Below are 11,334 nucleotides of genomic sequence, written 5' to 3' on the forward strand. Positions count from 1 at the left end.
TTTGTGCAGTATCAGTTCCAGAGGACAGCTTTCCCAGAAGATCATTTAACCACTTTACAAAGTGTTGTTTTTCTGTTTTCATTTTTTCCTCAGGCATTTATTTATAACATGTGCCTCAAAGTATGATACCAGGCATCATAATATAATTCTAATTTATACAGAAAACATTTCTTGCCAGCTTTCTCAGTTCCTTTGGTAATAATACCCAGTTGGTGTAGATTTCTCCTGTTGGCTTCATTTTTCTTTCTCATCTGTTTTGTGAAAAAGTGTTTTATTATCTTGATAAAGGAAGAAGATACAGCATTGTGCCTAGCAGTTGTATTTTCTAAGTCATTAATTCCAATATCCACAATAAGAAGTGTCATGTAAAACAGCTTCAAGTCTACAAGAGTGATGTGTTTGAACTCAAATTTCTGCCTTTCAGGAAGGGAAATAATGCTTTTTGGCTGTAGACTATGCAGGTTTAAAAGGTTTTTTATTTTGCTTTGTTTTTCTCCGAGAAGAGACTTTCAATCATCTTGAATCAAGAGTCAGCCAGTCTTCCTATGTCCATTCATATATCTTGCCTGAGGAGTGCCATTTTCTGCCTCTCTTGTGCCCATGAAGATACAAGCTCTTTCTGTCCCTGAAATATTTTGTCATATTTTTCTTTTAATTGGGTAGAGAAAGTGAGATCAAATTAATATTTAAGTTTAAATACAATTTGAACATATATAACCAGAACATGTATTAAACTTTATTGGGCATAAAGGCAAAATTTTATGATAGACTACAGCTACAGTAACCCATAATCTGTATAATTTCCAGTTATATTGGATTTTACTTAGTGTCTCATTTAGTTAGGGGATTTGTTCATTGCTAAGTGAGTAGTAGAATGAAACACTAAGCATAGCCAGAATGAATGTAGGAGCTGTTCAAATTGTAGCTAAAAAACCCCAAACAATTAAAGTGTTAAAGAGGTACCTCTACTTTTCAGTCAAATTCAGATTATTGGATGACATTTTCAGATGTGTGCCAGTGCTTGTCAGGAAAGACAGGAATGTGCAACTCCAGTAATTCCTGGTCTGGGATCACCAGCAGGAGATAATACATCAGAACAGATCTCAAGATTCAGTTTCTGAGAGAAAGCTTGGGGAACACTTATTTAAACATAGTCAGTAATTTATTCTGTTGCATAGCTAAAGAAACTCAGCTTTGTGGAGTGAAAACAGTCATAGCTTTAGAATAAGCCAGGAAGCTTGTATCACCACCTTGACTCTCTTTTGAAAGAGTTTGTGGAACCTGCACCGTATCTGGGGGCTGTAGACTTGTGCATGACAGATTGGCTGTGTAAATATAAATCATTCATTTCTGCTCAAAGAAGTAACTTCTGTCAATTGCTTTAACAAACCTTTTGCATTATTTTATTATGATGCACAGATCTGTATTTCACCTAACTCTTCTGAGGAAGTTTTCGAAGTACCAACACTGTAGTAAGATGGGAAATGCTGCTTTGTCATCCAACCAGCACTGGGATCCCTCATGAATATCTTTTCTTGCTCAAGTCACCAGTTTTGAAAAAAAAAGCAGTGGCATAAAAACTCCATGCTTTATCTTCCAATGTGCACATAGTCTGAGTTAAAAGCTGGACACTCCACTGCTGAATTCAGACTGAGAATTTGAAGTCCATATTTATCCCTTTCTATGGCTGCCTTATTAATGCAGACTAGTAGCGTGATCCTCACTACAGACAGTACTCCTCCTTGACCGAGGCAGGCAGCCTGTTATGGTCCAGCTCTGAGTACAGGCATGGTACTGCATACCTTGAGTTAAACAGATTGTAGTTAGGAACTGTCGTGCTTCTGACAGTCTCAAAGAATAGACATGTATTTGGTAGACACAACTAAAGTCCCTCTGTAAGTCTTGTCCAAAATACCTGAGCCTCAAGCAATTGACAGTGTAGATCCAGTGTGCCCACGGGTCTATGATTCCACCATCTTTTCATGCGTTTAGTTCTTACTCAGACTTTCAGAGGTCTTTATTTCATGCATATGCCATTTGGAAGATTTCAATATTTCTTGAATCTGACTTACACAATATGTTTTGTTAAAATAAAGCTCATAATCAGTCTCCCATATAATGGGAAAAATGAATGTAGCAGTGATATTAATAGTCTGACAACACTAGCTTTTTATTTAAAAGACATGCAGAGAGCTCAACAAGAGTATTTAAGGGAGCCTACTCAGGGCATCTGATGGAGGGTCTTCCTTGTCTGTCCCAGGCAGAGACTGCCATACTGGTGGGTGCCTGCAGGCAGTGTCAGACCAGCTTGTAAATGCTTCTGTCTTGACCCCCAGGTCTCTCCACCTGGCGCAGATTTTCTGGCTTCTTTTATACTTCTTATCATAGAGAGTCCTTTGTTTCAAAAGAATAGTTATTCCCAAAGAGTCCATCATACCTCTCAGCTCTGCAAATGGCATACACTCATTTGCAAGTACCCATGGGCTACTTGACATGCCGCAAGCTAAAATGCACTGATCCATCTATGTCACAGGATTTTTAGCCCTTGTATAATAGGAAAGCACAGAAATGGTGCCCTGTATTTTCACTCTTCTCTCTTTTCAGGCATACCAGGCAGTGACTATATCAATGCCAACTACATAGATGGATACAGGAAGCAGAATGCTTATATAGCAACACAAGGGGCATTGCCAGAAACCTTTGGTGACTTCTGGAGAATGATGTGGGAGCAACGAGGTGCAACTGTCGTCATGATGACAAAACTAGAGGAGAGGTCCAGGGTAAGGAATGCATATGCAAGGTTAATTATATTGTACCTGAATTGTCACTAAAATACGATTTTAATTTCCTTCATATATGTTTCTCTGTCTTCTTTATATGCATAAGAACTGATACTTTATCTTTTTTATGTTACCACCAGTTAAAAGTGTCCATACTATGAAAATCACTTTTATAGGAAATCTTAGTTCCACTGTGAAACTGCAAAGTCATGCCACTTATTTTGTATTTTTTAGACTCAGGAATAATTGAAATGTATTGATCCACAGTGATCTAGGGGTTTTTTTCTGTTTTAATCATACTGGGAAAATTGAAATCTATTGATCCACAGTTATTGTGGGTTTTTTTTTGGTTTAATCATACTGGAAATAATAAGACATAACTGAGAATGTTACTCCTTTGTACTATCAAGAATATGATTGTATCATTCTGGTATGAGGAAGTTACTATATGTCAACAGTATTTAGTTTTCAGTTTTATATGGTATAGATTCAACATTATTTAAAATCAGTGAGGATTTGGATTTGCTTAAGAAACATAAGAAGTTTTTTAGCACATGCAACAGTGTTTTTAGCAAATTACAACAGTGTATGCAGTAATAGAATACAAAATTATCTGTGGAATTTCAAGTTCAATTTTGCGGAATAAAGTAAAATTAAGAAAGTAAAGACCTAAAACATATGGATAATATACTAGTAATAGCATAAGGATATTATTTTAATTATAGAATCATAGATTCTGTTGTTAGAAGCGTTAAAATAAAATATGTGTTATATGCAAGTGGAAATAAAAAAAGGAGGGTTTTTTTTTTACATGATAAGGAAAATGATGGAAAGACTAATAACAGACTAGTGTGCTTTGCATAAAGATTTCCTAGTGGGTCTATATATGGTGCTGTTCATCTGTTCTAATGGCAGATGTTATTGGAGACAAGGGAGTGAAGGAGAAAAAGTAATAAGAAGAGAAAGATAGTGAGGAAAAAAAAGGAAAACCCCTTCTCAGTGGCCAATCAGGAAGACACTGTCCTGCATGACATGTTTGTCTCTAAATTGGAGAGACATGGATTTGATAGGTGGACAAGTCGGTGGATAAAGAACTGGCTGGATGGTCACACACAGAGAGTTGTGGTCAGTGGCTCATTCCTACTTTTCACACAGTAACTATATTTTTTGTCAAGATGTACTCACACTTCTCATGGGTTGTTCCTGCTTATATTGCTGTTGCCATTGCTGGGAGCACACATTGACTAAGAGAGGTGCTACACAGCTGGTTCATTGCTGAGCTTTCTGCAAACACATTAATGAGTCCTGTAGTGTAAACCAGAAGCCTCAAACAAATGTAGAAATCAGAAAAGAGGAGAAAGAATGGGTGATTCTAATATCAGCAGTAATCACTTCCCTTGAGAACCTGCCATAACAACGGTATCAGGGTTTGCAAGTCCAAGAGATGAATAACAAACAGGAATGTCACAGGAAAAATGCTGCCACGGGCATCCTGAGGTATATTGTCCTAGAAGCTTTTGTGAAGGGATAGGGAGCTGCAAGTGGGCGGCAGGCTGTAGGATTGCAGGTGTAAAGCCCTTAGCAATATGAAAAGCTAAGGTTTCTAAGGCGCTGTGCAACATGTGTTAAAAAATTCTGTAAATACAGAGGATCAGGAACAGTTCAGAAAGAAAGGGATTAGGGAGGAGGAGAGCTTTATCTCCCAGAAAGGTTTTAAATCAGTAAAAAGTCTCTTATGGAGGTAACTGGATAATAGTTGATATTTCAGTAATTCATGGATGAGCTCCATTTCAAAATGAAAATGTTTTTGCATGTTTAAGCTTTGAACAGGGTGGAGTGCACTGTAAAGACTAATGCTGTGTTGTGTTGGCATTGATGTCTTTTTCATATGCTTGGATACATGTAATTGCAGTGATTACATAACTTAAACCTCTTGGCAGCAGTCATCCCTTTCTGGGGGCTTATCAAAGCACATATATATTTATTCTTTTACCCTTTCCAGCACTTCTAAAATTAGAGTATGCTTTTTGCAGTTCAATCAGTGTATAGCATTCTAATTATAGAATCACTTTCTGCATGTCACTTCATCCTACATTAACATCACTGCCTGTACATACCTGATGGCAATTAGTACATAGCAGAGGGTAATTCTATTAGAATTTTTAATTTTATCTAGGGTTTACAGGCCTTGTCTAGTCTAGGCACTGCCTATTGTTTGGAACTGAGCAAATGAAATTTTGCCCATTTCTTCACAACATAATAAAGTTGCTGCTAAGGAGCATCAGTGCAAATAAAAATTCTGATCCTAATAAGTAGCCCATTGCAGAAAGTGTACTTAAGTACTTGGGAGTTTCTCTTAATACTACAGGCCACAGACAGCCACTGTCTAGAAAGATGTTTTGATGTAATTAAATGAAATTCTACTCAAATCTCTGCAATAATTGCCTAGCAGAGTTTTCAGCTAACTCTAGCCTTTACTGACTGCACCCTAAAAAACACTGATTGGAATAGTAATCACCTTGAGAAGTGATTAGTATTCAGAAGCAATACATTCCCTAAGTGGAATGAGAAACTAGACAATCTAGTCAATGGATTGCTTGTGCATTCAGTGCTTATGTTTGCATATTTTTTTGTGCATAAATTAGCTCATTTTGTGTTCGTAGGTTGAGTCTGATGCACTCAGTGCACAGCTTTACAGACCAGCTATCCAGGATGTAATTCAGCTCCAATCTCAGAGTCTGCAGCACTGTAAATATGACATACCACCTACCTCTTCTCCTAATAAAGTAGCCACATTTAATCTAATTAATGGTATTGATGAAGATGCAGCAGTGGGAATTCCTGTGTGGGAAAAGAACAGGATGGCGACATTTCATTGTTATTTTTTCTTATGGTATCATTCTATATAGCATATTCTTCATAGCAGAAGACCAAGTGAGACTTCAAACATGAAATATAAACACTGTTACATATCATTAGAGATGAAGATCTTCACTAATTTTGTTTCTCTTTTTCCTTTGATTCCATTTTGATTGCTTTTGTGTCTTGGTAGCCTGATAATTATTCTGCTGCAAGGCAAGATCATTTCTCTCTGGGAATTTCTGCTTTCCATCTGCATGTCGTCATTTCTGTTTAGCTAGCTTTTTTTCATTATGTAGTCCTGCAGCCTGATATCAGCCTTTTTAACCTGGACTGCATAGATAAAGATGAGGATTTTAATTGCATCTGCAGAAACAAAGTTGGTTCATTAGCATTTGTTAGATGTCTGAGTAACTTCAGCTTTGAGAATGTTCATATTTTACAGCTGAGTAGATCAAATGAAGATGTTACAGTGAATTCATTATTCATTTGTTTGCCTATAAGGAAGCTGCAGGAAAAGAGAAGATCTTTCACTTATAACCTTTCACACTTAGTTGGTTTCATATTAAATGTCATCACCTGAATTTCACTTGACCCAAACCAGAGTAGAGAGAGAAAGTCAGTCCCATCATTCAGCTACTATGAACATAATTGATATCAAAAGGGATTATACGCACTGACACTGCATGGAACAGTGTTGGTAGAATATTTATCACATATATGAGTTTAATCTAAGTGAAACAAAAGAATTACATTGAAGGTTGCAAATTACAGATTCAAAAAAGCACTTGTGTGTTACATTGCTAACACTGGAAGTATGCAAAGCATGTAAAGCTTTATGTGTGATACCTCTATCCCCTACTTCTCTGTCTTCCCCTCCACCCCAGCAGTGCAAATTGGATTTTTTTTCGATCCTCTGAATTAATGGAACGTTCTGTGGATTCGTGTGCTGTAGTGAGTTATATGAATGATGAGATAAAAAAACTCCCTTTGTAGCAAAAGATAATACTGCCTCCAACTGGAAACATTTAATCCTATCTCCTGTTTCAGGGTAAGATACTATTGTAGATTGTCCACTTGAAAGAGAATTCAATCCTTTTCTTCTCTGCTCTGTAATTCCTTATTTTGAATATGCTTGCTATGTTGTTTTGGAACTGATAGAAAATACTTGCCTCTCTCCTCAACCTCATTGCGGTATTATTTATGTTGGGACCCCAGTACCTAAAATCAAAATCTTCTGTCAAAAAAGACAATCAGGTAAAAAATAAAGGACAGTATTATGGCACTGTGAGTTACTCAAATATGAGCCAGATTCTGAACTTCTTTACTGATGAAGAAAGCTTTAGTTTTCATAGTGGTACTATCAGCTTCATTCAAATTTGCTAATGACTAAGTGAATATATGATGAAACTACATTTGTGGCATTCTTTTAGCCTGGTCTAAACACTCACTTGACTGTCAAGAAGTGAATATCATCATCAATATTATAAGCCAAGAATATATAAAAAATATAACAGAATAATCAAAGTTTAACATCTTGAATCTTGTGTTTTCACTGAGAAGGGGGAGATTAAAACAAGCCCAGTAGAAAAGTCAAGTGTCATATCTCAGATTTCATTCCCCATTATTGATACAGGTGGGAGTATTTGCATGAGTCCTGTATTAATTCCATGAGAACAAATATATAGGTATAAGTCCCTGGACTTTGCTTCTCTAAACTGGTCACTGATACCTGAATGCTGGCACTGCCACAAGGCAGATGGACTTTTCATGATGTTGCTGAAATGCTAAATAGGAACATCTGTTCTTCCAAGTCTCATGCAACTGGTCTGAATCTTCCCAAATCAGAACATTCCATCTAAGTAATTCAACTAAGTTTTTTATAGATTATCATGTATAAGAAAAATGGAGAATGGGTGACAGTAGAAATATCAAGTTGATGAAGAAATGTGTCCTGAAGGTGGAAATTGGAGTAAAATAATTGTCTGGGATTTGTTTTGTTTAGAGGATTTGTCAGGATTTTTGAATAAATTAAATCAGTGAAGCTTTCTTCATATTCAACTAGTACAAAACCCCCAACAAACTGAATAAGCACAGTGGAAACCCTAATTATACTTTGGAACTCTTTAGTAAGGATAGCTTTGGAATAAACTTCTGGTCACCAAAGAATTATGAGTCTTTCTGTAGGCACAGCAACCATAAAGGCAGGTGTGGGAAGAACCCTAAATTCTTCTACTCCAAAAGCACAAATTACGAACGTTTTTGATAAATCTTCATTTGTGGATGGCAGAGTGTGCACTGATCTAATGTACCTGACCTCATAGCTAAGACAAAGCAATAGTACAAGCACAGCAGGAAGTAATAAGCAAAGAAAACCAAGAATATGGTTTTCTTATCTGTGTGAAATTCATGCAGATCCTTCAGACAAATACAGCCTGTGCAGCAGAGAGTTTTACATGATTGTGAGTTAGGCAGTTTTCCATTTGTTGCACAGTGCTCCAGTCCCAAATTTCAGATCTTTCCTCATAAGTATGTTTTGATGGGTAATACTGGAGCTATTACCTGTCAAAATACTGAATGAAAAATAAATGATAATAAAAGATGTAGATAGAATAATAGAATAATAGAATAGTCATCAGTAAGTGCACTTAACAATTTATTACAGAATATATCAATATGCTCCTAAGTGAACCTGTTTTCTACTGTATTTAGACAAAATGTAATTGATTTGTGCATAAAAACTTCACTCATGTTTCATTGTGAGCAGCACAGATATGTAAAAATGTGCTGGCATTTTTAAAGTTGTGAAAGACATATTTAAACATGGGAAAATATACATACAAGTCTTAGCTATGCTTTGCACAACTTAAAAAAATGTACGTCTTTATCTGGTAAGAGATAAGTTAGCATATCACCCAGCAGACATATTAACAAACAGGACATGTGTTGCATTTTTTCATACTTAATTGTATTGTTTTCCTAAAGAGAAATTAAGTGTGCAGTTTTGTCATTGTTCGTTCCCTAATTTTAATGGCAAACCAATAACTTCCATATCAATAATGTACTACCAGAATTTTATTTCACTTCTTTCATGCTCTCAGCATGCTAAGATATGAGTCAGAAGAAGAATGAATGAGAGTTCTGGCAAAATTAAAAAAAAAAAGAAAACCCCAAAGTCAAGTACACCATGTGTTCACCAGATTTACAAAAATAAAAATGTGTAGGTTTGTACTGGGTTTTTTTCACTGTAGCAGAACGCTGTGGCCACAGTCCAAGAATTCCTACATGATTGTATGAGGTGGAGTCGCCAGTTGCTGTGTCAGAATTGTAAAACTCAACAATACAGTTTCTTACGGAAGGATTCTCAGAGGCATAAGGGCAGGGACATGCTCAACTCAGTGAAATGCATTCAGTCTTAGGTCCTTAATTCATGTAAGAATCTAATCCAATAAAGTTTAGAGTTCCTTTTTCTAGGGACATTTCAAGTGGAAGTGGTGTGCCAAGGTATCTTAGCTAGAATTCAGACTACTGTGTCACCCAGCAAAATAGCTGTGGAAATTCTATACTATAAGCAGAGTTAATTTTGTATGAAAGAATTGCTGTAATACTGTTGCAGAGGCTAAAGTCTGGTTACTCCAGCTTACATTCATTTGGAGTTGAGGATACACAGAATGCTCCATTTGAAAAGATGTTGGTAAATTACAGAGAATCTAGAAGAGAACAATAATGATCAGACATTAGAGATGTTATGTATGGGGAAAGTCAGAAAGGTTTTGATTTGGTTTTTATATGAGAGTGAAGGAAAGCATAGTAATCTTCTAGTATGTGAGAGGCTGTTAAAACATTTCTTGGCAATCAGCCATTTTCCCTGCCTATGGGGGCTGTAGGAGGAAGAAATAAACTTTGTAGAAAAGGTGATTTATGTTGAACTGTTAAAGAACTTCCAAATGTGATGTCATGAATGAAGCAAACTTTGTAGGGTATTTTGCAAAGTCTCTTCCTCTGTAAGCTTTCAAGAATTGTTTACACCAAAGTCTTGCCTGAAATGATATGGCCATACCTGGTACTGCCAAAAGTATTTTTCAAGTCAATCATCCAGGTTTTTTTATTATTCTGTGTCTGTATATGAAGTGGTTTCTCTCAGCTGTTAGGGTAAACTGATAGTTTTCTAAAAAGTTCCAGGTCCACAGAGGCAAGTGTACAGCAAGTGGTTTAGTCAAAACTGTATTCTAACTCTGTAATTTGAGTTTATTTGCTTTGTTCATTTGCTTTGTGCTTGAAATAAGACATACATTACTACCTTATGTTTTTTTTCTCTTAATACAGACAGAGAAACTATGCCACACATCGAAAATGTCCATTGGTGTTTTGAGTTAGCAGATTTCCTTGCAAAAGTGAAAATTCTGCATATTTATTTTCAAACTTCAGCAATTTTAGGATCTTAGAGTCACTGAGGTTGTGAAAGACCTCCAAGGTCATCAATTCCAACCTTTGACTGAATGCCGCCTTGCCCACTAAACTATATATCAAAGTGTCATGTCTGCTTGTTTTTTGAATGCTTTCAGGGATGGTGACACCATCACCCTGGGAAGCCAGTTGGCAATACTCTCTCGGAGCAACTTGAGGCCATTTCCTCTTGTCCTATTGCCAGTTGTGTGGGTGAAGAGGTCGAGCCCCACCTTGCCACAGCCTCCCTTTACATATTTGTACAGGTCTGTCCTGAGCCTTCTTCAGACTGAGCAGCTGTCAACCACTCCTTATAGGACTTATGTTTGAAACCCTTCACCAGCTTTGCTGCCTTTCTCTGGACACACGATTAGTTAGTTGATGTCTGGTTTCGCATTGTAACATTCTACTTCAGTCCAGGGAGTCCAGTAGGTGTATTTAGTATTGTTTAGGAAAAATAATCCTACATTTCCTTTTATAGCAGATTGTGGTGAAGGACTCAAGAGCAGTTCTCCTTTATGGCAAGCAATAAATCTGGAAAATTTAAGTTCTTCAGAAAGGTTTTTCCAAAAGAGAATATTGTGATTTATATTTTACATCCTTTACAAAGCTTTTCCTATTTTAAAAAAAGTTAATGGATACAACTGGGTACCGATAGGCACATATTGGTAATAGATGTTTTTTCTGGGGAATCTTTCTGGTTAATATCACAGGAATTACATGAAATACATTTAAGAGATTAAGAATTTTAACTGTGTATTAAACTAGCTATAGAAAGCTCACCATGACTTGAATTTCCATTAAAAATTCAAAATTCAACATGAAACCTCTGTAGGTCCCAAAAATGTTCACCATTGTACTATTTCTCATATTCGCACTGTTTCATCCATTCATTTTTTTGGCTTTCAGGTGAACCAAAGCCATAAGAGTAATAGAATTTTTTTGCTCTGATGTTTCTTTCTTTTGATTGTTTTGTTTCACTGATTTCTCACATAATATTCGTATCAGCTTAAAGAGATAGCTCTCTTTTATGGACAATACTTAATCTTCATTAGAGTCCTTGAATAGTAGCTTGAATTGTTCAGTATGTTCTTCATACTGTAGTATCTCATTCAATGAAAGGATTATTCAGGCTGCACACAGTGATCAGCTTGGAGTACAGGAAGATGATGAAGCAAAAAGTAGTCAGCCCATTCACTTTTCCCATCAGTCCATTCATATAAACCTTTTCAAGACCATTTTTAGAAAA

The 11,334-nt window shown here is 36.4% G+C and overlaps 1 protein-coding gene across 1 annotated transcript in view; it reads left to right on the forward strand.

Annotated features, from left to right (window-relative positions):
• Positions 1–11,334, forward strand: part of LOC103808763 (receptor-type tyrosine-protein phosphatase delta-like) — a gene marked incomplete at both ends in the record, with an annotated part of 60,814 nt that overhangs the window by 42,288 nt on the left and 7,192 nt on the right. The window contains one exon of the mRNA XM_009081567.1: positions 2,605–2,780. Within this exon, the coding sequence (XP_009079815.1) occupies positions 2,605–2,780 (176 nt within the window). The remainder of the gene's footprint in view (positions 1–2,604; positions 2,781–11,334) is intronic.

This window comes from Acanthisitta chloris, unplaced genomic scaffold (assembly GCF_000695815.1).
Source record: "Acanthisitta chloris isolate BGI_N310 unplaced genomic scaffold, ASM69581v1 scaffold4369, whole genome shotgun sequence".
NCBI classification, from domain to species: domain Eukaryota; kingdom Metazoa; phylum Chordata; class Aves; order Passeriformes; family Acanthisittidae; genus Acanthisitta; species Acanthisitta chloris.